This window comes from Schistocerca americana, chromosome 7, assembly GCF_021461395.2.
Source record: "Schistocerca americana isolate TAMUIC-IGC-003095 chromosome 7, iqSchAmer2.1, whole genome shotgun sequence".
In the NCBI taxonomy this organism is placed as follows: domain Eukaryota; kingdom Metazoa; phylum Arthropoda; class Insecta; order Orthoptera; family Acrididae; genus Schistocerca; species Schistocerca americana.
The window spans coordinates 597,489,259-597,517,231 of NC_060125.1; the positions used below are offsets into that span (position 1 = coordinate 597,489,259).

Consider the following 27,973-nt stretch of genomic DNA (forward strand, 5'->3'; position numbering starts at 1 on the left):
TATCTTACCTTTTTCACACTTTGTGAATTTACTAGTGTCACTTTCTGCATATGATTATAAGTGAAATCTAGTGTTGTCTTTATGCCATTATTTGTGCCTATGTCCCACACATCACTCAACTTCTGATGAGTGGCTGCCTTTCCTTATTTTGTTTGTTGTTTTCATCCTGTAATTTCTAGTATTAAATAAAGATATAAGTTAATGCTATTTTGTCAGATAAAGACATGCTTGGAGACCATGGCTGTTATATGAAATAAAGTGTTACGATGGTATACAGCAAGCAGCCACACATTGGTTTTAGGCTACTTTATTCAAAATGCTTTTTTAATAAAAATAACCTAAAACCAATGTGTGGCTGGTTGCTGTACACCATCAACAATTTATTAATGAAATAAGTGATTTAAACAGAAAGTGTCAATCTATGTCATGATATAAGAGGGGACATTAAAGACTGTGGATGCAACTGATCAGATATAGAAAGGCCATAAGAATCAGATAAATGACAGATGTGTAATGGTTAATACTTCATCAAAAATCTGATTGTTAAGTAATATGGAAGAAACAAAGAAAATGTTGTTCACAAATTCAGAGCAGATTTTAAAATCTTCTCAAATTCAGATTGTTCTTTTATCAGCCCTCATTATGCACAGTGATTATTTAGCTTCATATCATAATCTGCAAACGATGCTACCACAAATGAAAGTAAGTCACTTAAAGCAACATTCATTAACAGATCAGCAATTTCTTCATCCAACAAGGAGCACCCAAAAATACTGGGAAGCAAGGAAAAAAACATCAAGATTCTCTGCTGCCATGGATCCTGCAGAATCCTACAGTTCAGGTAAGTTTAAAAACATAAAACCATTTGCTCAACCTGGAATACATATTGATTAACATGTGAAAAGATAGCATATTATGTAATGTTTATTCACTATTTTTTAGTGTTATTTATTTTGATAGAAAAAGTCAAAAAAATTTTTATACATGCTCCATATAATAGTACTGTTCACACAGATATTAACTTTCAATATAACACAGTACCAGGCTGCAGCAATTTGAGTGGCAAAATTCTGTATCTGTATTGGCTGACTGTGTGAACATTAAATACCATGAAATTACAAATTAATGAAACATGTTACATTCTTGTAAATGCACAGAATGGTTTCAGAAAAGGCAAATCTACACAAACAACTCTCTTCAGTTTACTAAAACTTGTTTACAAAGCTATTGACAACAAGGAACTGATCTGTGTGTTGTTTATGGACCTCTCCAATATGTTCGATCTTATAAATCATAATCTACTGCTGTTAAAACTGGATAATTATGGTGTCCATGGTATTTCCCACAAGTGGTTCAAGTCATATTTAACTGAAAGGAAACAAAGGGTACAAATTTCTCAGGATGGATATTCGCACCAATCTGAATATAAAAAAGTTAATTGGGTTGTTTTTGACCAGACAGCAAGGTCATCGGTCTCATCGGATTAGGGAAGGACGGGGAAGGAAGTCGGCCATGCTCTTTGAAAGGAACCATCCCGGCATTTGCCTGGAGCGATTTAGGGAAATCGTGGAAAACCTAAATCAAGTTGGCCAGATGCAGGATTGAACCGTCATCCTTCCGAATGCGAGTCCAGTGTTTAACCACTGCGCCACCTTGCTCGGTAAAAAAAGTTAATTATGGTGTGCCCCAGGGCTCGGTATTGAGACTATTGTTATTCTTGATATTTATTAATGACCTACCTCAACAGTTTTCAACAGCTGAGACAATATTATTTGCTGATGATACCAGCTTCATTATGAAAGGGAAGAATGACTATGAGATGCAGCAAAAAATCAACAAAACAGTAAAAGTGGCAGAAAAATGGTTTAAAGATAACTGTCTAGTTGTCAATGACAAGAAAACTGTATGGAGCGATAGGACAAATGTAAAATTCACATTATCGAATAGCCAAATTCAGCAAAAGAATCACATAAATTTTTTAGGATTATGGGTGGATGAGTATCTAAGATGGGAAAACATGTAGAAATGCTTAACAAAAAATTAAGCAAGTACTGTTACATATTAGGAGAGCTTAAAGATTGCTGCAATACCGAAACAGTGTTAAGTGCTTATTATGCACATGTGCATTGTCTACTGAAGTATGGAATAGTGTTCTGGGGAAATACCTCTTTTGCAAAGCAGTCTTTTAAGCTCCAAAAGAAAGCTTTAAGATTAATAAGTGATGTTGCTTACCGAGTACCATGTAGAGGTATGTTTAAGAAATTATAAATCATGACTTTACCATCTATATTTATATTTGAAAGCATATGCTTGATTAAAACCATCAAGTTTCACCTTTGAATAGTGAGATCCACCATTATCAAACAAGGAACAGGGATGACTATCATAGGGATGTGCACATAAAATCAAAATATCAGGACAGTGCTGTTTACAAACCAAAAATTCTGTACAGTGCATTGCCAGATAGCATAAAAAAATATCAAACAGTAATACATTAAAAAATAACTAAAAAATCTACTAATAAACAGCAGGTTCTACAGCATTAATGAATAGCTGGAATTTTGCTCAAATCTGTAGATCTATTTCAGAACTCTCTAAACAAAAATTCATAATTATCAACCATACCTAGATAAAACCAAACTTCTTTCATCCATGTATGTATGCAATTATGCACCTAGCTTTTGTGCTGAATGTTACTACGCCTAGTTAACTAAAGTACTGGTATTTAATAGTTTTAGTAAAATCAGCCAAGGGGTTTCGCAAGCTTTTCTTCTATCTGTATGTAGCCTACATAAGCAGAATAATGTTTTTGTTATAAAGATGTGTTGATACCAATGATAAGATTTTGTACATGATGTAAATATGTAATATTTCATACTGTCTGTACTTTGACAAGTCCAACATCATGAATGTGATAATATGGGTGCTAAGTAAATAAACATGTCATTAAGTAATTTACACATTTGTACACTTGCAATCTGACATGCTTGGACTTGCATATCTATCTTAGAGATTGCATGGGTTGAAATATTTAAATGACAAGTGTCTGGAATGTGTGTGTGCATGTGTGTGGGAGGCAGGGGCACATGGCACTCTCTAAAGAAGAGTCCAAATCTACTAATAAACAGCAGCTTCTACAGCATTAATGAATAGCTGGAATTTTGCTCAAATCTGTAGATCTATTTCAGAACTCTCTAAACAAAAATTCATAATTATCAACCATACCTAGATGTGCTCACATAAAATGTTTTCAATGTAGTGCACAATGTATCATTTAAGATTTTAGTATAGAGTTATCCAAAATGCAGATTTCATTAAAGGTAACTATTTTCACAGACTATATATCATTGGACGATATAATTTGCTCTAACTATAAAGCTACAGGCCACATTAAGAAAAGCTACCCTGAACATAAAAAGAGACGTTCCTCTTCATCTGATACAGAACCACCAGAATATAAGTGAAAGAATCCAGAAGCTCAAAATAAAGGCTCAAGCATCAATTATTGATCAGCAATATAAATCACAGGATAATGAAAATTTCAACATTACTGTGGAAAAAACACTATTAATGACAGCCAATAATACTTCAGCACATCAGCTGCAGACAGGCACAGTGAAAAGACTGTTACACAACACAGCTTTTGGCCAAAGCTTCCTTCAGCAAAGAAAATACACACACATTCACACAAGCAAGCAAACATCACAGACACATGGTCACTATCACCAGCAGCTATCACCAGAATGCGAGTGTCACATGAATAGCAATCTGTAGCAGGGTGGGGAACGGGGAGGGATAGCAGGGTACAGGTGGGGGGAAGAGAACTGTCTGGCAGGCAGGCACATACTAGAGACTGCCAGGTGCAGCATCGAGAAGTAGGTCACACAAGGAGCAAAATGGAGAATGAAAAAGGAGAGGAGCGATAAAGAAGATGAGCAAGGAACAGGAAAGGATGGATGAGTATACTGTCAGAGTGGCACAGAGGATTAGGGAATGTGGAAAGGGGGTTGGTAATAGGACGAGAGAACGGAAACTGGTGGGTGGAGGATGTGTGGACAGTAGGTTACTGTAGGTAAAGGCCAGGATAATTTTGGGAACAGAGAATGTGTTGTGAGGATAACCCCCATCTGCACAGTTCAGAAAATCTGGTTTCAGAGGGGAGGACCCAGATGGCTTGGGTTGTGAAGCAGCCATTGAAATCAAGCATGTTGTGTTCAGCTGCACCTTGAACCACAGGGTGGTCTAATTTGCTCCTGGCCACAGTTTGGGAGTGGCCGTTCATTCTGGTGGACAGATGGTTGGTAGTCATACCAATATGAAAAGCTGTACAACAGTTGCATTGGAAGTGGTATACAACATGACTGGTTTTATAGGTGACCTGGCCATTGATTTGGTAAGATAAGCATGTGTTGGGACTGGAATAGGATATGATACCTGCGGCGAGGGGGTGGGATTGGCATATGAGTGGACTAGGATATTGTCAAGATTGGGTGAGCAACATGACACCACTTCAGGAGTGATGGGAAGATATTGGGTAGGAAGTCACTTACTTTAGGACAGGAAGATAGGTAATCAAAGCCCTGGCAAAGGACGTAGTTCAGGTGTTTCAGTCCAGAGTGGTGTTGGGTAATGAAGGGGGCATTTTCTTGTAGATGCTTTTGGGAGTGGTGGGAGGATTGGGGGTGTATCAGGAAATAGCAATGGAAATCTATTTGTTGACTATGCCCTGGGGAAAGTGTCTGTCCATGAAGGCCCTGGTGGGACCCTCAGCATATTGGGAAAGGGAGTTCTTATCACTGCAGATACTCTGTCCCCAGGTGGCAAGGTTGTACAGAGTGATTTTATTGATGTGAAAAGAATGGCATCTGCCAAAACGTGGGTACTGTTGGTGGTTACTGTATTTGATCTACATAGAGGTCTGGATGGAGTCTTCAGAGAAGAGAGTGTCATTGTCTAGGAGGATGGCATGCTGGTTGAGGAGGACCAGGTGAAGCAGATGGGGGAGAAGAGAAGGTTGTGAAGAAATGAGAATACATTGTCTTGCCCTGAGTCCAGATCATGAAGATATAATTAATTAACCTGAATCATATCAGGGCTTTGGGTTATTGGAAGGCTAGGAATGTTTCCTCTAGATGGCCAATAAACAGGTTGGCATATGAGGTTGCCATGCATGTGCCCATGACTGTGCTGCAGATTCGTTTGTATACCTTCCCTTTAAAGGAGAAGTAGTTATGTGTTAAGGATAAAGTTGGTTATAAGAAGGAGATGGTGGGTTAGGAGTCTGAAGGATGTTGGGAAAGGTAGTATTCAGCTGTGGCAAGATCATGGGCAAGAGGGATGTTGGTGTATAGGAAAGTGGTGTCAAAAGTGACCATTAGGGAACCAGCAGGTAAAAGAGTGGCAATGGTGGATAGTTGGTGAAGGAAGTGGTTGCTATCTTTGATGTGATAGGTTAGATTACAGGCAATTGATTGGATGTGTCAGTGAGGCCTGATATTCTTTCAGTGGGAGCACAATAACCAGCTAAAATAGGGTATCCAGATTTGTTGTGGCAATGATGGTATTGGGAAGTGGGAAGTGTCATAGTAAATGGACAAATGAAGTTATCCAAGCTACCATCATCCTACTAATGCCATGGGCACCATTATTCTTACCCTATCCCATCCACAGTTTTCCTCCTCTTCAATACATCATAGCACCCAGACCCCGCCTAATGGACCTTTTCAACTTGCCACGTCCCATAAAACTCCCTACCAACACTTCAAATCCAGAGCCTAAACAATCATAGAACACTGTTGTTAACCATTCCACCAAAATCCTCAGCCCCACTGAAGTTTCAGTCCTATTCAAAGGCCTCACCTGTAGCCTTACACCCAAATTTAACCATGTTGGATTAATCAGACCTATTCTCCTTCTCCTGATACCTGCAATGGAAGCACTTCTTTGCCTCAAATCCCTCCAACCAAAACCAACCTATTTCCAACATTGAACTCTGCCTCTTCCAGTTCATACCACCATCCAACCTCATCCCCTCCCACCTAACCACCTTCTGATTATCTTCCAGGAATTCCTTGCCTCCATCTTGGCTTCACCATCCTTTGCCAGGTCCCTTCCTAAGAACATCGACCTTTCAGCAGAAGAAAGGGCAGCCATACACAATCTTAAAGCAGATCCTGACCTAACCATCCTCCCTGGAGAGAAAGGCTCCACCACTGTCATGAAGAGTCATAGTGATTACTGGTCAGAAAGCCTCTACCAATTGTCTGACCCATCTACCTATAAACACTGACAGAATGATCCCATCCAAAGGGTTCAACATAACCTCAAATCCCTGCTTAAAGTCTTAGGTCCTTCCCAGAACTTCTCCCCTGAATCAATTTACCTTCTATACCTGTGACACCCACTACATCCACTTTCCATATGCTCCCCAAAATTCACAATCTTAACTATCATGGGTACCCCATTGTAGCTGGTTACTGTGGCCCCACTGAAAGGATTTAGGCCCTCATTGACCAACACCTCCAACCAACTGCACATAATCTAGCCTCCCACATCAAAGATATCAAACACTTCCTCCACTGACTCTCCAACAACCCCATGACTTTACCTCCCTTTGTTTCTTAATGGTCACTGTCGATATCCCTTTCCTGTGCATCAACATCCCTCATGCCCATGGTCTTGCCGCAATTGAACACTACCTTTCCTAATGTCCTTTTACCTCCAAACCCACTGTCTCATTCCTCATTCTCCTATCCAACTTTACTCTGACACGTAACTACTATTCCTCTGAAGGGAAGATATACAAACAAATCCACAGCACAGCCTTGGAAACCCGCATGGCACCCTCCTGTGCCCACCTGTTTATGGGTCCTTCTGGAGGAAGCCTTCCTTGCTTCCCAAAACCCCAAATGACTGGTCTGGTTCAGGTTCATTGATGATATCTTCATGATTTGGACTCAAAGCCCACATGGTCCTCTCCAACCTAGTGTGACACCTTTCTAGATATTGACCACCTCTTCTCTGATGGCTCCATCCACATTTCTGTCCAATTCAAACCCACTAACCACCAACAGTACCTACATTTTGATGGAAACCATCCCTTACACATCAAAAAATCCCTCCTGTACATCCTTGCCACCTGTGGCCAGTGTATCTGCAGTGATAAGAACTCCCCTTCCAGTATACTGAGGGTCTCACCTAGGCCTCCACAGACAGACAGTATGCCCTGAGCATAGTCCACAAATAGATTTCCTGTGCCATTTCCACATACACCCCCAACCCTTTCACCACTCCCAAAAGCCACCCATAGACAAATTCCTCCTTCATTACCCAACACCACTCTGTACTGGAGCAACTGAACCACATCCTTTGCCAGGGCTTTAATTACCTGTCATCCTGCCCTGGAATGAGGCACATCCTACCGAAAATCTTTCCCACCCCTCCTTAATGGTGTCCCATAATTTTCTCCACCCCCACTCCCCATTACCACAACATTCTAGTCCATCCACATGCAACTCCCAATCCCAATCCCTTGCCACAAGTATCATATCCCTGTGGAAGATCCAGGTGCATACTTGGTCAATCCACCCACCAAGCACTTCCTATTCCAGTCCTGACACAGGTTTGTCTTACCCCATCATAGGTCAGGCCACTGTGAAAGCAATGTTGCACACCAGCTTTTTGTATTGGTATGACTACCAACCAGCTGTCCACCAGGAAGAACGACCACCACCAAACTGTGTCCAAAAGAAAAGTAGACCATCCTGTGATACAATGTCCAGCTGAACACAACATGCTTGATTTCAGTGGCTGCTTCACAACCCATGCCATCTGGAGCCTCTCCTGCACTATCAGCTTTTCTGAACTACACAGATGGGAGTTATCCTTACAACGCATTCTCTGCTCTCAAAAGTATCCCAGCTTCAACCTACTGTAACCTACTGTCCACACACCCACTACCCACCAGCTTCCATCCTCTCATCCTGTCACCACCTCACTTTCCACATTCTTTCATCTTTGTGTGCCGCCCTCTGCCAGTGTACTCATCCATCCTGCCCCTTTTTCACTCCTCTCCTTTTTCATTCCCCATTTTTTCCCCAACCAATGTCCTACATCTTGATGCTGCACTTGGTGGACTTTTGTACCTATTTGCCCTGTTGCCCTGTCAGACAGTGCTGTTCTCCCCCCCCACCCCCACCCCCCCCCGCCACATGTACCTAGCTGTCCCTCACTCTCCTCCTCCCTGCCCCCTCCCCCCTCCCCCTCCCCCCACTCCAGATTGCTATTCATGTGACAGTTGCTATCTGGCCAGAGCTGCCAGTGGTAGCAGTCATGTGCGCATGAGGTGTGCTTGCTTGTGTGAGTTTATGTGAGTTTTCTTTGCCGAAGAAGGCTTTGGCCAAAAGCTATAATGGGTAAAGGACTTTTTGTTGTGGTTGCCTGAAACTCAGAGGGTCATCATTTGGTGAGTAACCACTATCATTTTCCTAATGTTGTTAATATTTCAGCTTGGAGTTTCCATTGTTTGACACCAACAGATATGTTCATATGTCATTGATAATGCATGTTCACTTGTTAGTGGACAATGATAGATACGACTTCCCACTTACACAGAATCAAATGAGGAAGTCCAACTAATACAGACTCACCTTTCAGAAATTAATATATTTCCAGTTATGGCCAATCCATGGATGAACTAGATAATGCAGTGTCAGAATTTGAATTAGTGCCATCAGCACTAACATCATACAGTGTGAAAGCATGTTATTTCAAAGGTCAACTCTTCTCTCCTATTGAATTTAGAAGGTTCTTGAAAGCCACTAGGAATACTAAAAAGGTCCTCTCAGTAGCAAAACAATTCGCAAAAGACACCAACTCCCTAAAAATTCAGGCCGCCTGAAGTGGCCGCGCGGTTCTGGCGCTGCAGTCTGGAACCGCGAGACCGCTACGGTCGCAGGTTCGAATCCTGCCTCGGGCATGGATGTGTGTGATGTCCTTAGGTTAGTTAGGTTTAACTAGTTCTAAGTTCTAGGGGACTAATGACCTCAGCAGTTGCGCCATTTGAACCATTTGGACCTAAAAATTCAGACAGAAAAGAGAATTTCCAGAACGAAAAATTTTAGAACAAGACAAAATTTTCAACATCTGCCTCACCTTGGAAAGAGAAATTCCATCATGGCAGGCATCAAGTACATTCACATAAACTTGCAGTGTTCCGGTGGTGCAATTCACAATCTTTAGGAATTCGTACAAGGAAACAACATAGATATGGTGTTCACCGAGGAACCATACTGTATACAAAATAAAATCTATGGAATAATGCCAAAGTATAGAAGTTTCAGTACATGAATAGAAAGGAAACTGCCACAATAATAGACACCAGCAAATTTTGAACCATTATGCAGACACGGACATTGTGGTAATAGAAATAAAAATTGGAGGGGACATACAATCTGATTTAGGAAAAGTTGATAAAATTTTGTCTATTAGAAAAGGGCTGGAATTCTAACTGCCACTGATAGAAATGTGGCATGGTTCAGTAACCAATAACTTGGAAGAATACTTGAACATGATAGACTTATCCATTATGACTGAAGCCAGTGACACAACTACTTTTGCAAGTAACGGAGGCTAAAGTAGTATTGACACACAATACAGTACACTTACATGCTACCTAAAACACACACATCAAAAAACATTTTGCATCACCCCAGTTCCTGGAACTCCTGAAGATAGACATTAATTGTGAATATTGTATCACGGGCATAGCCCCTTTGACTGTTCAGAGACATTACTAAACCCTCCCAAAGGTGTAAGCAACCATGCATGAGCAGCACCTATTAGACTGGGGGGGGGTGGGGGGTGGGGGGTGGGGGGTGGGATGGGGGGGGGGGGTCTGACAGCCAATCAGTTCCAGTCATTCCACCAGGAAGGAGGTACACGGCTTGTGTTGTCTGTAGTTCAGCCATGCTTAGACTGTCAATAGTGGTTTGATTGCATTGACTTTGTTACTTTGTGCCAGGAAGGACTCTCAACAAGGGAAGTGTCCCGGCATCTTGGAATGAACCAAAGCAATGTTGTTCAGACATGGAGGAGATACAGAGAAACAGGAACTGTTGATGATGTGCCTCGCTCAGGCCACCGCAGGGCTACTGTTGCAGTGGATGGCTGCTACCTACAAATTATGGCTTGGAGGAAGCCTGACAGCACCATCATGTTGAATAATGCTTTTCCTGCAGCCACAGGACGTTGTGTTATGACTCAAACTGTGCGCAATAGGCTGCATGATGCGCAGCTTCACTCCTGATGTCCATGGTGAGGTCCATCTTTGCAACCACAATGCAGTGTGGTACTGGTGGGCCCAACAACATGCCGAGTGGATCACTCAGGATTGGCATCATGTTCTTTTCACAGATGAGAGTCACATATGCCTTCAACCAGACAATCGTCAAAGATGTGTTTGGAGGCAACTGTGCCTTAGACACACTGTCCAGTGAGTGCAGCAAGTTGGAGGTTCCCTGATGTTTTGGGGTGGCATTATGTGGGGCTGACGTACGCCGCTGGTGGTCATGGAAGGTGCCGTAACGGCCTTATGATATGTGAATGCCATCCTCCGACCGATAGTGCAACCATATTGGCAGCATATAGGCAAGGCATTCCTCTTCATGAATGACAATTCGTGCCCCCATCGTGCACATCTTGTGAATGAATTCCTTCAGGATAACAACATAACTCGACTAGAGTGGCCAGCATGTTCTCCAGACATGAACCCTATGAAACAAGCCTGGGATAGATTGAAAGGGGCTGTTTATGGACGATGTTACCCACCAACCACTGTGAGGGATCTATGCTGAATCACTGTTGAGGAGTGGGACAATCTGGACCAACAGTGCCTTGATGAACTTGTGGATAGTATGTGACGAGGTACCGGTGTGTACAGCAATGTGTACCACCACCTCTGAAGGTCTTGCTGTATGGTGGTAAAACATGCAATGTGTGGTTTTCATGAGCAATAAAAAGGGCAGAAATGATCTTTATGTTGATCTCTATTCCAATTTTCTGTACAGGTTCTGGATCTCTCAAAATCGAGGTGATGCAAAACTTTTTTTGATGTGTGTGCATCAGTGGAATGTAGCAAAGAAGTATGGTATTCAGATTATAAAATCATTCACTTCAGTATAGGAAAACATGTGGCTAAACTCAATGAAAACTTGATTTCAGACAAATTCATCACTGACGAATTTGATGAGTATGTCGTTGAAGAGCTTCTCTATGAATATTTTAAACAGTGCCACAGTGAATACAAGGGAAATAGACGATAAGGTGGACCATTTAGATGAAAGAGAAACAGAAGGGGAAAAAATTGAAGATGAATATAAAACAATTTAAAAAATGGATTGCAGTAAAGTGACACATGCAGTAACAATCAATTCCTGGTCTGCACATGAATTAACAAAAAAGATGAAAAATGAAAATGCAATTAGGCAACTTTATCAAAGGATGAAAAGTGATGAGTTTACGGTACATAGAAAGAGACCACACTTCACCAAAGAGAAGTAGTAAACAGATTGATGATGATAACTTTGAAGAAATCAAATAATACTAATGTAGAAGACACAAACAAGTATAAGCTTGATTATTTTGCACCAACATAGGAAGAAACAGCAGATAGTGAGCATCACAAGTAAATACAATTTCAGACACATAAAGCTGTAGAAATGACTGATGACAGAATATTTACAGAACAATAAATCCTTGAAATATACGGTACAGTCATATTAATGTGACCAATGCCTATGTTCAACATAAACTTACAATAACCACTCACGTACTGCAGGTGGCAGCTCTAGTGTTAAAGGGTATATAAAGTGTTTTAGGGGGATGCAGAAAACAGTAAAGTCATTGTTGTAATGCAAAAATGGAGTGATTTATGTGACATCAAAGAGTGCATAATCATTGGCTTTTGGTCCAAGGCTGGAAGCACTTTTCAAATGGCAACGTCTGTAAACTGTTCATGTGCTGCCATGGTTTAAGTATACCGCATATGGAAAAATGGCGTTATCCAAACTGACACTGAGGCAACTATGGTGCACCATGGGTCATGGATGACAAGAGTAAATGGAGGCTGTAGAGATGTGTACATGTGAATAGACATGCAACTGTTGAGCAACTGATCACCCAGATGAACATAGGGGCTACCAACAGTGTCTCCTCAGTGACTGTTCAGTGAATATTGCAGCTTGTGGGTCTCCACAGCAGGCACCCAGATCATACGCACATGGTGACTGCTGTTCTTCAGCAACGAAGGCTGAAACTTACAAGCCAGTACCAGACAGAACTGGATGTCCACTTAGTGGAAACAGGTGGAGTTTTCAAATCAATTGGACAGATGGCCATTGGACCGTCTGAAAGATCTAGGCCAAAGGAGGGGTTGCTATGATCTGGGGCATGTTTTTATGGCTTTTCCTGGGTGATTGTGTCATTCTGGAGGGTGTAATGTATCAATACAATTATTATGTTCACTCCTACATGCAGTTCGTTTTTCCTCAGCATGATGGCATCTACCAGGGGGACAATGCAATGTATCATACAGCTTGCAGTGTATGTGCATGGTTTGAAGAGCAGCAGGATGAGTTCACTATACCCACCTAGCCACCAGACTCCCTGGGTTTAAACCAAATTGGGAATTTGTGGGACCACCTCAACGGGGCTCTTCGTGCCATAATTCCCTCAACTGAGAAACATAGCATAGCTGACCACAGCACTGGTGTCAGCATGGCTCCACATCCCTGTTGGTACCTTCCAGAACCCCAGTAGCTCTCTTCCTCCATATCTCACAGTGGAGCATGCTGCAAAAGGTGGTTATTCCAGCTTTCGATAGATGGTCACTGGATAGTGTTATAAAAAGATCAAATCAAAATAATAGCCCTGGGGAAAGTGGAATCAACAATACAATACTCCTTCACATGTTCAGCCTTTTTCCAAAGTATGTCACAGTGATGTACAACACTTGCTCAAAACATGGCTGTTTTCTGAAGAAATGGAAGAAACCCAAAATAAAATCCGTAGTAAAACTGAAAAAGCAGAACAGTACACAAGTTACTAAATAGCAGCCAGTTAGCCTCCTGCATAGAGGCAAAAGTGCTGGGAAAACTGCTAATAAATAGAATCATGTACTTTGATTCTTCAAAGGACTTATTAAAGAACAACCAGTATGGTTTACTCATTAGAAAAAATGCAGTAGACGCTTTAGAAGCAGTAAAAAAATGTTTAAGAGAGTCTGGTGCAGTGCCAATATGTGTTAATGATAAGCCTGGATGTACAAGGAGCCTCAGGTGCCATTTGGTGGCAGATCCTGTAGACTGAGTTTTCTGCGTCCCATTATCATCACTGTGAAATTAGGAGAGACTGCTAGTCTCAATGCTAGTCTTTGGTGCCTCATTGGAAAAATATTCATTTCTAATAATTCCTTTTGTAGGCTATTGCCATTCTTCCTCCCTATCTTCCAGAACTGCTTTTTGTGATGTTTGTTTCAGGAAGGTTTTGGAATGTTTGATATAGCTAACTTCCTCGTGTGATCTGGTTGCCTCTTTGCCAGCTGGTCTGCAATTTCATTTCCTTATGCCTGTGTGAGCTTTAATCAATGTAAAGTCTATAATGCAGATTTTCTTCTGCAGCATTCTAATCTTATTTCTGAAAACTGAAGGCTTACTACCATCAATTCAGAATAACCAACAGTGTCGTATGCCCATCTGCTGGAGGTAATCAAACTGTAGACCCCATGTTATTGAAATGTAGCAGCTTGAAGAGGAGGAGAAACATACTACCAAAAATGGTAATATTGAAACATGGAAATTGGCCAGTTAGCAAAAATGAACAGGTATAACTCTTTTTAAGGTACTTCTACAAATTCTGTAATTCAATACAATTTACAAATGTAAAAATTTCAGGCACCAGTCCCAAAACAAACTCTGTACTAATTTGAAGGCAGTAAACATTGTAAGAGAAACTATGCAATATTTAAAATATATTTTTTGTATGTATGACAAAAGTTGTAATTAAATTAATCAACACATGCAATATTACTCTTTGTAATGGATCATGCTAATATAAATAACAATAATAATAATAATAAACAATGGCTCATTGTCACTAGACTTAAATTTCTACATCTACATCTATATATAGACCTATACTCTGCAAAACATCGTGAGGTGCCTGGCAGAGGGTATGTCCAATTGTACCAATTATTAAGGTTTATTTCTGTTTCATTCACATATGGAGTGCCAGAAGAATAATTATTTGAATGCCTGTGTGTGCAGTAATTATTCTAATCTTAGCCTCATGATCCCTATGTGAGCAATACATATGGGATTTTTGTACGTTTCTAGAGCAATCATTTCAAGCTGATTCTTAAACTTTGTTAACAGACTTACTCAGGATAATTTACCTCTACCTTCAGTACTCTGTGACCCTCTCTTATGTGTTAAATAAACCTGTGACTATTTGTGCTGCCTATCTCTGTATATGTTGAATATCCTGTGTTAGTCCTATCTGGTATGGGTCTCACACACTTCAGCAATATTCTAGAAGCAGTCACATGAATGATTTGTAAGCAATCTCCTTTGTAGACTGACTGTACTTCTCCAGAATTTTCCTAATAAACTGAAGACTACAACCTGCCTTACCTACAATAGACTATGTGATCATTCCATTTCATATCCCTACAAGGTGTCACATCCTGTTATATGTATGAGTTGGCTGATTCCAGCAGTGGCTCATTGACATTATAGGATACTATGATATTTTGTTTTGTGAAGTGCAAAATTTTATGTTTCTGAAGCAAGTTACCAATCTCTGCACCACATTGAAATCTTATCAGAATCTAAACGAATATTTATGCAGCTTCTTTCAGATACTACTTCATTATGTGCTAAAAACCTGACTTTACTATTAATATTATCTGCAAGGTCATTAATATATAACGAACAGCAAGGTTTCCAACACACTTCCCTAGGACACACCTGAAGCTACTTCTACTTCTTGACATCTAATTCCATTGGAAACCATGTGCACCACAACCATATTATTGTCAATGTATTTTGGATAAATGGTGGCATCGGCCGTAAAGAATTAAATCCTTTAGTTTACTGATTGATTTTGGTCTTTATGTGACCAGCTTCAGTGCAAACTATTTAAATATTCACTTTTACTGCATACAATAATTTTGAAATTACAGAACAACCTCTCTTGTGACCTTACCAGTTGCCGAACCAACATACAGTCAGAATGTATGTTAGAACAACAGCTGCTGTCATGAGAGAGGTTCTTCTATAATTTTAAAATTATTGTACGCAGTAAAAGTGAAGATATCTGTTGGAAGTAATCATCACAATACATGTTACACTTCATAGAGAGGTTCTTCCATAATTTTAAAATTATTTTACGCAGTAAAAGTGAAGATATCTGTTGGAAGTAATCATCACAATACATGTTACACTTCATAGAACATGTTGTGTTATTATGATATGGGCCTATAGTTTGCACTGAAGATGGGCATACAGAGACAAATCGGTTTGTAAAATAAAGTCTTTAAGACTGATGTTGCCATTTATACAAAATATATTGACTTCTACATCGACAATGTCTCCTCATCCAAGATAACATGCTGTGTCCTCCCAACCAAAAAGTCACCACTTTCACTTGATATGCCGTATGATCATACTTTTGAAAATAAGCATAGACACAGTAATGAGTCAAATGCTTTTCAGAAATTAAGAAATAATACATCCACCCAGTAGCCTTGACCCAAAGCTTTCACTATGTCATGTGAGAAAAGTGTGAGTTGGGTTTCACATGATTGATGTTTTCAAAATCCTTGCTGCTTGGCATTGAGGAGGTCATTCTGTTCAAGATACTTCATTATGTTTGAGCTCATAACATGTTCTAAGACTCTACAACAAGCTGATGTCAAGGATACTGGATGGTAGTTTTGTAGATCATTTCTACTGCCCTTCTGGTAGATGGGTGTGACTTGTGCCTTTTTCCAAAAATTGGCAAGATGTTTTATTTGAGGGATCTACAACAGATTATACCTAAAAGAGGGGATAACTCAGCTTCAAATTCAATATAGAAACTGACAGGGATTCCTTGGGTCTCAAGCTTTATCAGTTTTAACGATTTCAGCTGTTTCTCAATGCCACTGACACTAACACTTAATTGTTTCATCTTTTCAGTGGGGCAATTCTTCTGGGTTTTCCTTTGTAAAGGAACATTTGAAAATGGAGTTAAGCATTTCACCATTTGCTTTCTGCCCTCGATTTCAGTTCCTGTCTCATTTGCTAGGGACTGGACACTGACAGCCTTTACATGTGACCAGATTTCTTTGGATTTTGTAAAATGTCATTTGACAATACTCTGCTATGGTAGTTGCTGAGGGCATCACACATTGCTCTCTTGACAGCTGAATGTTTTTCATTCAGCATCTCTCTATCTATAGACCTACACTTTGTTTTACACCTGTTATGCGGTAATCTCTGTTTCTTTAGAATTTTCTTGACAGTGAATATATACCATGGAGGTTCCCTCCCTTTATGAACTGCTTTACAGGGTACACATGTATCCAGTGTGTGGTCAACTATTCTTTTAAGCTTGAGCCAGAGTTCCTCTACATGCCCCTGACCTGTGCTGAAAGTTTCAAGTTTCTAATTGAGATATGAAATTACTGATTTTTTATCCTGTTTACTGAACATATATATCTTTCTGCTTCTTTTAGTTGACCTTTGTACTTGGGTAATCATTGTTACCACAACTGTGTCATGGTCGCTGATACCAATCTCAATATAGACATCCTGAAAGAGATCACATCTGTTTGTTGCCATTTGATCGAATATATTTCAATAATGAGTAGGGTTCCTAACTAGTTGTTCTATGTAGTTTTCAGGGAAGGTTTTAGTAAAGTTTCATGGAATGTCTTATCACACCCACTGCTAACAAAACAGTAATTTTTCCACTTAATTGTTGGATGATTAAAGTCTCCAACGATGATTACAGTAAGATTGGGGAACTGACACATGAGTGAACTGAGGTTTTCTCTAAAGTTTTTGGTTACATCAGGAGATGAGTCTGGTGGGTGATAGAAGAATCCAATTATCATTTTATGACCATCCCTGGTACTGAGTCTTGCCAAAACAATCTCACATACAGCTTCAATTTCTACCTCACTGGATTTGAGTTTCTTGTCTACTGCAACAAATACACCACCTCTATTTCCCATTTGCCTGTCCTTTTGATATACCCTTTAATTTTTTCCAAAAAATCTTGCTGCTATCGATTTAAGGTTTCAACCATCTTTCTGTACCTAATATTATGTGAGCTTCATTGATTTTCATGAGCGCTTCAAACACTGACACTTTGTTGCAAATGCTTTGGCCTTCTGTCATTAGGATTTTAATACTCTTACCTGTGGGAAGTATTTCCTCGCAGAAACAAATAGAGAAGCTTTGCCTTCAAAACAATAAAGAACACTCTAAAAGAGATCTTTGACTGCATTAGCTTCTTCAATCATTGCTCTGACTGTTTGTCCCTTAAGAACTATTTTGGCAACTACTTGTGTCTGTTTTGGATCTTTCCTTTCCCTCTTCTTGCTCAAGTCCAGTTTCATTGTCCTACTCCTATATTTCCTCTTTGCCGTACATGCTTGTATTCTCTTAACTTTCATTTGTACATGTTTTAATACAATCTTCTCATTGTCATTTTACAGATGTTATCTCCGACATATATATCTTCATTACGAAACTAAAGGTTCAAACTGTGAACCTGTGTCAGTCTTGGAAGTATCTGTCTCATTTATCTGTTCTTTCACCGCTCCATTGTTTTGGTTGTGTGTGTGAAAAATGCCAAACTGTACCATTGCTCAATTCCTATGTTAAATCTGTAACCCTTGTATATCTACAACTATAGTCTGCAACCTACATCTATACTCTGCAAACCACCTAGAGGTGCATGGCAGGGAGTAAATCCCATTTTAGTAGTTATTAGGATTTCGTCCTGTTCCATTCACACATAGAGCATGGGAAGAATTATGGTTTGAATGCCTCCATGCATACAGTAACTATTCTAATCTTATTCTCACAATTCCTGTGTGAGTGATACATAAGGGGTTGTAGTATATCCCTAGAGTAATCATTTAAAGCTGGTTCTTGAAACCTTGTTAACAGACTTTCTTGGCATAGCTTATGTCTGTCTTCAAGAGTCTGCCATCTCAGTTCCTTCAGTATCTCTGACACTCTCCTGTGGACTAAACAAACCAGTGACGATTCTGTTATAACCTTTAATCACCAATAATTGCATCGATATTCAAACAAACTCACTTAGAAACAATAGCTGGTTACATGATAACAACTCAGTATCTCTTATTTGACTGCCGTGCCGTGACATGCGGCCGGCACCGTTTGTAGCTAGGTGGCGCTCCCGCGCTCAGCCGAGTTGCGGAGCGCCTCTATCGCCATTTGCGCGTACTGTCGTGGCGGCACTGTTAAATGTCGTGGCACTGTCACAACACTTTTCCCTCCTTGAAAAAAAAACACTCACTTCCTTGGAGACATGGACAGTGCGGAGACATCCATGGCCTCTTGTGAGGCCCCGAGAAGATCCCGCGGAGAGACACGAGAGTATGGTCGAAAATGTCCAGGACGGAAGCTCGTGCGTGGAACGTGCCTCTTGGACAAGATGATGGGTGAAAACTCTGGAGCAGCATCCATAGGTGTCGTGGACCTGGGGGTGTGCTCCAGCGAGATGGGTCCCAGAGAAGACGGCGTCGCGACTGGGGCCAGTTCTGGCCGACTCGGAAGTGGTAGCGACGTCGGCTGCATCAACACATACAGTAGATCAGCAGCAGTGACAGGACTGGCTTCTTGGGCTGGTGGAGGCGAAGGAAGGGGCAGTGGCACCGGCGTGGCCACCACTCGTGGGCGCATCTGGTCGTAATGGCGAACAACCATGCCGTTGTCCGTACGTATTTCACAAAGCCGGCGGCCGCGAAGAGCCTTGACCACCCCTGGAATCCAGTTAGGGCGAGATCCATATCCTCGTGCCCACACGTTGGCACCCACCGAGTATTTTCCCGCACTAGGGGACACAGCACAAGGCCAGACAGGGTGAAACAGGTGCAGTAGAGTGCACGGTTGGCGGCCATGCAAGAGTTCAGCAGGGCTGCGATCACCCAGAGGCGTGAAGCGATAAGAACTCAGAAATTGCAGCAGAGCATCATCTGTGGAAAAATCACTAAGGAATTTTTTCATCTGGCTTTTGAAAGTGCAGACAAGGCGCTCGACCTCCCCATTCGATTGTGGATGGAAGGGCGATGCTTTAACATGATGAATCCCTTGTCCAGTGGTGGGTGACGGACATCGAACAACAAACGGAAACTTCGAGAAGGCGTCAATCGACAGTAGCCAATAAGTACCGAGGAGGAGGCCGGCAAAGTTAGCGTGCACCCATTCCCATGGCTGCGCCGGATCAGGCCACGGAGAGGTGCAGCCAGTTGTTGAGCACACTGACCACACGCAGCAACCATGTGAGCGATGTCCGAATCAATACTGTGCCAATAAACGTGCCTGCGGGCCAGGGACTTAGTCCGAGAAATACCCCAATGGCCTTCATGCAACAGTTTGAGAACATCTTTGCGAAGAGAGGCTGGCACCACGACCCGTGGAGATGCGCCATCCGTGGCCAGAAGAACAACACCATCACGAACAGACAGATGAAGGTGCAAGGCATGGTAGTTGCGAAGGGGATCCGATGCCCGGGCCTTGGTCCTGTCCGGCCAACCCCGTTGAACAAAACCGATCACCTGACACAGGACCGGGTCCCACGCAGTAGCCGATGCAACCTGCGAACCTGTAAGTGGAAAACCCTCGACCGCACGACGTTCTTCCTCATCAATGTGGAAACAGAGTAGTTCATCACGATCGAAAACCGGGTCGGGCCCATCGGCAATCGTGACAATGCTTCAGCATTGGCGTGCTGGGCCGTGGGGCGATAGTGAATGTCATAGTGAAAACAAGACAAGTATAAGTCCCAACATTGCAGGCGGTGAGCTGCCTTATCTGGAAGCGACGCCAATGGGCTGAACAGAGAGACCAGCGGCTTGTGGTCGGTGATGAGGTGAAACTTAGAACCATACAAAAAAACGCTGAACTTTTTTAGAGCATAAATGATAGCGAGCGCCTCCTTTTCAATTTGAGAGTAACGCCGTTGCGCATCATTGAGGGTCTTGGAAGCATAGGCGATGGGTCATTCCGACCCATCCTCATACCGATGGGCGAGAACAGCCCCTAGGCTATACTGTGACGCGTCAGTCGCCAGAGCCAAGAGCTGACCCGAATGGAACGTGGCAAGACAAGGCGCCGACTGCAAATGAGCCTTCAGGTGGACAAAAGCCTGCTCACACTCGTTGGACCAACAGAAAGGGACGTTTTTGCATAACAGCTGATGCAGAGGATGAGCTACTGCCACCATGGATGGAATGAATTTGTGATAATAAGCCATCTCGCCTAGAAACGCCTGAAGTTCTTTGACCGTAGACGGCCGGGGTAGAGCGTTAATGGCCGCAACGTGCTGACGTAGTGGACATATACCCTCACGGGACAAGTGGAAACCAAGATACACAATGGAGGGCTGGAAGAACTGTGACTTGTCCAGATTGCACCTCAACCCAGCCGAATGCAAAACCTGCAACAGTGAATGCAAATTGCGAAGGTGCTCCTCAGTGGTTGCCCCCGTGACAACAATGTCATCCAGATAGTTTATGCAGCCGGGAACGGAAGCCGTGAGCTGTTCCAAAAACCGCTGAAAAATGGCCGGCGCGCTAGCGACGCCAAATAGTAACCGCTGGTACTGATACAACCCACAAGGAGTGTTGATGACGAGAAATTCCTTGGAAGAAGCATCCAACGGCAACTGATGGTACGCCTCCGATAAGTCAAGTCTGGAAAAGAACTGGCCCCCACCGAGCTTGGTAAATTACTCCTCAGGACAGGGAAGAGGATAAGTGTCAATGAGGCTCGGAGCGTTGACAGTGGCTTTAAAATCACCACACAATCGCAGACTCCCGTTTGGTTTAGAAACCACCACGATTGGCGATGCCCATTTGCTGGAGGTAACAGGAAGGAGAAACCCTGAAGCTGTTAACCTCTCTATCTCAGCCTTGACAGGTGCACGCAACGCCACCGGAATATGGCGTGCCCGGAAAAACTTAGGGCGATCTGTAGGTTTAAGAGTAATGTGGGCTTCAAAATCCTTGGCACGACTCAGACCAGCAGAGAACACGGACAAAAATTCAGAACACAATCCATCCAGCTGTTGATATGGAATATCCTCAGATATGAGGTGCACCTCATCATCAATGGAGAACCCGAACAACTGGAAAGCATCATAACCAAACAGATTTTCAGTGCCCGCATGATCCACCACATAAAACGTGAGGGATCTAACAACAGACTTGTAGGCAGTGGAAGCATCAAACTGGCCAATGATAGGAATTTTCTGTTTATTATAAGTTCTCAGATTTCGTGTAACTGGAGACAAGGGAGGGGAGCCCAACTCCAAATACGTGCGAGAATTAATGAGAGTTACTGCAGAGCCAGTGTCCACTTGCATGCGAATGTCTTTATCCAGAACACGAACAGTAACAAACAACTTATTTGTTTGAGAAAGCACACAGTTAACATCCATGTCGGATGCCTCGTCCTCGTCAAGAGGAACTTTAGGGGACTGACACACAGAAGCAATGTGGCCTTTTTTCCTACATGAATTACACGTGTTCCAACGTTTTGGACACACAGCTCTGTCATGCTGTACGAAACAATGTGGACAAGAAGGAAGTGCGGAACGAACCTGCTTCTGTGGTTGCTGTTTTCACTGCGAGCGTTGCGGCCCAACGCGAGGTTGTTTATGCGAGTGAACCGCCACCACATCTTCGTTCTCCTGTGAAACAGGCAAATTGTCCATGTCGAAAGTTGACTGTACAGCGCCTACATCACACCATGCGTCTATTTGCGTGCCAGCAGTGTGAGACACTTCAAAGGATTGAGCGATGCTTAGAACTTCTGACAACAACGGGTTTGGCAGTTGTAGGGCACGTTGCCAAACTTCTTTATCGGGAGAAAGCCGTAGAATAGTATCCCTAATCATTGAATCAGCCTAAGACTCATGATGAGTGTCCGTGACAAACTGACATTTCCTACTCAGACCGTGTAGTTCCGCCGCCCAAGCCCGGTAAAATTGATGTGGCTGTTTACGACACCAGTAGAACGCCACGCGGGCGGCAACGACGTGGGTGTTTTTTCGGTAATAGTTAGACAATAAGTCACACATTTCTTGGAAGGACGGAGAGGCAGGTTCCTGCAGAGGAGCTAACTGAGATAGCAGCTGATAGATCCGTGGGGAAATCCAAGATAGAAATAATGACTTTCACATAGGAGTGTCGACAACGCTGAAAGCCAAGAAGTGTTGCTGCAAACGCTTCTCATAATCCTCCCAGTCTTCAGCGGCCTCGTCGTAAGGAGGGAATGGAGGCAGAAAAGAGGAAGACAGACGATGAGTAAGCGACATTGACAACACCTGAATAGCAGCCATCAGCTGTGTTTGTTGTTCAATGAGCGCTTGCATAAGCTGTTCCATGTCTGCCCCGTCACGAACACACAAATCCACAACGCAGTGAAAATATCCGACCTCGTCGCCAAAAAGTGTTATAACCTTTAATCACCAATAATTGCGTGGATATTCAAACACACTCACTTATAAACAATAGCTGGTTACATGATAACAACTCAGTATCTCTTATTCGACTGCCATGCCGTGACATGCGGCCGGCACCGTTCGTAGCTAGGTGGCGCTCCCGCGCTCAGCCGAGTTGCGGAGCGCCTCTATGGCCGTTTGCACGTACTGTCGTGGCGGCACTGTTAAATGTCGTGGCACTGTCACAACACATTCATGCTGCCCTTGTCTGTATACATTAAATATCCCCTGTTGGTCCTGTCTGTACAGATTCCACATTCTACTATGGGTTGCACGAGTGATTTGTAAGCAATCTCTTTTGTAGAGTGATTGCACTTCCCCAGTATTCTACCAATGAACCAAAGACTACCACCTGCTCTACCCACAACTAAACCTTTGTGATCATTCCATTTCATACCCCTACAAAGTGTTACACTCAGCGGTTTGTATGAGTTGGAAGATTCCAACAGTGTGTTTTCATTAATAATATAGTCATAGAAAACTATGTTTTTCTCATTTCGTGAAGTGCAAAATTTTACATTTCTGAACATTTAGAGGAAGTTTCCAATCTCTGCACAATGTTGAAATCTTATCAAGACCTGACTGAACATTTATGCAGCATCTCTCAGATAGTACTTCATTACAGAACTGAATTTATTTGATCCTGTAAGATTACATTGTGTTCAGTAAATGTACTTGTAATGTAGAACATGTCAAAGTAGTAACATTCATTATCACTTATTTTTCTACCCCTTTAGCTTACATTTTTACATCATTGATAATGAATTACAATATATACAAATTTAATGGCATAAGAATTCTGCAACACTGTTGAACTCTTTTCCAATGAGATAGTCTTTAAGTTTCTTTGGAAAGTCACTGTCCAGTACACTATCTTGAAGGTTTTTAGGCAGTCTTCTTAGTAGTCAGATACCAGAGTACTGGGGTCCCTTTCCTAGCATTGCCAGTCTGTGGGGTATGCTCCATACTTCATTCTTCCTTTTTGTCTTGTGGGTGTGTACACTAGCATTTGCAATCCAGTCCTCACTACCTTTTGTGATGAATATTATTGTTTTGTATATATACTACGATGAAAAATTTAAGATACCTAACTTCTTGAAACAGTTTCTGCACTTTTTTTTTTTTTTTTTTTTTTTTTTTTTTTTTTTTTTTTTTTTTTTAATGTGAACACTCATTTTGTATCTTGTTTGTTTGAGTTTCCCCACACATTCACTCCATACTGTAAGTATGGTTCGTAAAGTCCATGATATACTGTACACAGAAAGTTCTTGTCTGAATATTGTGATAACTGCATCATTAAGAATATGACAGATCTCAGTTTCTTACAGACATTATTAATATGTTTTGTTCCATTTCAGTTCATTATCCTCAAGAATACCTAAGAATCTAGCAGATTCTACTTCTTCCAGCCTTGTTCCATCAACCTCTAAATCCATGTCTACAGCCTTCGCCTTGTTTTTAAACACTGCATACACAGTCTTTTTTAGATTTATAACCAGTTCATTTTCCAACAGCCATTGAGCTGTGACATTTGCAGAAATGTATGCTCTTCTCTCAAGCTGTTCCATATTTTGGTCACTATTTAGTATTTTCATGTCATCAGCATACAATGTTTTCTTTTCTTCCTCTTCGAGACCTATATCATTAACAAACACATTAAATAACAATGGCCCCATTACCGAATCCTGCAGCACTCCATATTTGATGGGTCTGATTTCTAATTGGGATGAGTTTCCTAATGATACATACTGCTTGCAGTTGTACAAATATGATTTTAGCCATTCACCTGGTAGCTCTCGAATGCCATAGTTGCCTAATTTTTGTATCAGCATTTCATGGTCAGTGGTGTCAAATGCTTTTGAAAGATCCAGAAGCATTGCAGAGACAACCTTTTTTCATCTAAGGACTGTAAAATGTATTCTGTTAGACTGACAATTGCTGATTCTGTAGATTTACCCTTTCTGAAACCATGTTGTGAGGGTATGAGAATGCTATGTTTGTCCAAATAATTAACTAATCTGGTATACATAATCATTTCTAGGGTTTTCGAGAAACCTGATATAAGTGAAACTGATCTGTAGTTGTTGGGGTCATCCTTATCCCCTTTCTTGTACACCGGCACCACCTTCGTTATCTTCAGTTTTTCTGGAAAAATTCCATCTCTGAAAGAACAGTTTGCTATGTTCAGCAGTGGTGTTATTATCTGCTAACTTACCAGGTTTATTACATGATTTGATATTTCATCATAACCAGCTGATTTCTTGGACTTCAGTTTCTGTGTAGTTTTCTGTAGTTCATCTTCCATGACTTGTCTTAAGAACATAGTGCTGCATGATCTTTTTGGCACCTGAATACTCTTCTGTTTTTGACTATTTCTTTCCAATTTTAAGTTTTCTACTACACTGATATATTTATTATTCAGTATGTTTGCTATTTCCATATCATCTGTGACCACTGTGTTGTCTGTTTTAATTGACTTAATGCCTTCTTCTTTGTTTGACCCATCTTTTTCCTTTCTTTCAGCATTAATTGCATCCCAAGCTGCCTTTGCCTTGTTTTTGGAGTTCTTTATGGTGGTGTCAGTTGCTCTTGCTTTTGCTTCTCTTATTGTTTTTCTATACTTCCTTTTTAACATCTTATAATTTTCAGCTTCACCCATCCATCTCATATCCTGCAGCTTCCTTCACTGTTCTAGTATTTCACTGGTAATCCACTGTGCTTGATCTTGCTGCCTTTCATGTCTCTTTACTTTGGGAAATGCTAATTTAAAATGGTATTTAATTATTGAAATAAGTGCATCATATTTTTCATTTACACTCTGGGCCTGTAGGGTTTCATTACAGGTTTCCTTACTTAACATTGCTCTAAAGATGTTGATATTTTATTCACTGATGATCCTAATTTCTTTGGTTGTTCGTTTTTGTTCTGATACTGTGTCATTACTTCTGCAAAAGCTGATTAGTTGTCCATGATGATCAGATATTCTGTCTGAACTACATGTGACTCATAGTTACACATATTAGTAATTACATTGTCAATAAGTGTCTCACTTTGTGAAGTCACTCTTGTTGGTGCAGTTATTGTTACTTTCATGTTATGGTGTATTAACAATTCTTCAAAATCCTTTATTACTTTTGTGTCTTTTCCAATGTCAATGTTGAAGTCTCCACATATAATAAGGTTTCTCTTCACATTCATTCTCAATAAGCTAACAATTTTTTTCAGAAAGATGCTAATATTGCCACATGGTGATCTGTACACACAAAACACTCTAAAATCCTCTGTCATTATACCAGTAACTTCAAAGTCTTTTTCTCTAGCTATCGGCAATGTAGCAGCTTCACTGTTTACATTCTTTAGGAGAGTACTTGTTTTAATATATATACAAATGCCACCACCCTTATATTTAGATCTGCAGAAGTAACTAGCTAGTTTGTAGTCCTTTATTACAACATTACCTATTTTACTTTCAGTTAGTCCATGTTCACTGATGCATAATATGTCTGGTCTTACTTCACTCAGGAGTACTTCTGCTTCTAATTTTTTGTTGCCAAAGTATTGAATATTTTGATGAAGCACTTTTTTGTAATTTTTCTTTTGTTGGTTTACATGCTGTGAACAGTATTCTGAGGCAAATTCTTGAGCATCATCTTTTTTTTGTATGGTGCTTATATTTTTCTTTTCCAGCTAGAGTGTATGATTTTTCACCCCCTTCAGGCCATATTAGTTTCCCTTGCCCCTAATGATTTTGCAGACATCTGCAAACATTCTGCTGAATGTTACAGGCCCCAGTCTATTTAAATGCAATCCATCCATCGCCATTGAGTTTTCACATAGGAATTTGTTTGGGTCTATAAAATCTGCCCCAACTGTATCAGCTGCAAAAATGCTTATTTTAGCATATAATTTTCTGCAACGTCATTAATAGACAACATGAACAGCAAGGGTTGCAACACTCTTCCATGAGGCACGCCCGAAGTTATTTCTACATATGATGATGACTCTCCATCCGAGACAACACGCTGTGTCCTCCCTACAAAAAAGTCCTCAGTCCAATCACAAATTTCATTTGATAGCCATAGTACTTTTGACAATAAGTGTAGGTGTGGTACTAAGTCAAATGCTTTTCAGAAATCAAGAAACACTGCATCTACCTGGTTACCTTCACCCAAAGCTTTCACTATGTCATGTGAGAAAAGTGTGAGTAGGGTTTCACATGATTGATGTTTCCGAAATCCTTGCTGCTTGGCATTGAGGAGGTCATTCTGTTCAAGATACTACATTATATTTGAGTTCATAACATGTTCTAAGACTCTACAACAAATTGATCTCAAGGATACTGGATGGTAGCTTTGTGGATCACTTCTACTGCCCTTCTAGTAGATGGGTGTGGCTTGTGCCTTTTTTCCAGAAATGGCAAGATTTTTTTGTTTGAGGGATGTAGGACGGATTACAGTTAAAAGAGGAGCTAACTCAGCTTCAGATTCAGTATAGGATCTGATAGGGATTCCATCAGGGCCTGGAGCCTTGTTCCATTTTAACGATCTCAGCTGTTTCTCAATGCCACTGACACTAACACTTATTTCTTTCACCTTTTCAGTGCTACGAGAATTAAATTGGGGCAATTCTTCTGGCTTTTACTTTGTAACGGAACATTTGAAAATAGAGTTAAGCATTTCAGCTTTTGACAATATTCTGCTATGGTAGTTGCTGAAGGCATCATGTATTGCTCTCTTGACAGCTGAATGATTTTCATTCAGCATCTCTCTATCTATAGACCTACACTTTGTTGTACACCTGTTATGCAGTAATCTCTGTTCCTTTAGAAGTTTCTTCACAGTGAATGTATACCACGGAGTTTCCCCCCCTTTATGAACGGTTTTACTGGGTACACATCTATTCAGTGTGTGGTACCCTATTCTTTTAAGCTTGAGCCAGAGTTCCTCTACATGCTCCTGACCTGTGCTGAATGTTTCAAGCTTCTAATTGAGATATGACATTACTGATTTTTTATCCTGTTTACTGAACATATATATCTTTCTGTTTGTTTTAGTTGTCCTTTGTACTTTGGTAATCATTGTTACCACAACTGTGTCATGGTCACTGATAACAGTTTCAATATGGACATCCTCAAAGAGGTCACATACATCCTGAAAGAGGTCACATCTGTTTG

At 41.2% G+C, this 27,973-nt stretch overlaps 1 protein-coding gene across 1 annotated transcript in view; it reads left to right on the forward strand.

Annotated features, from left to right (window-relative positions):
- LOC124622652 overlaps positions 1-27,973 on the forward strand; it is a 97,290-nt gene that overhangs the window by 40,656 nt on the left and 28,661 nt on the right. The window contains exon 3 of the mRNA XM_047148430.1: positions 734-841. Coding sequence (XP_047004386.1) covers positions 734-841 — 108 coding nt within the window. The remainder of the gene's footprint in view (positions 1-733; positions 842-27,973) is intronic.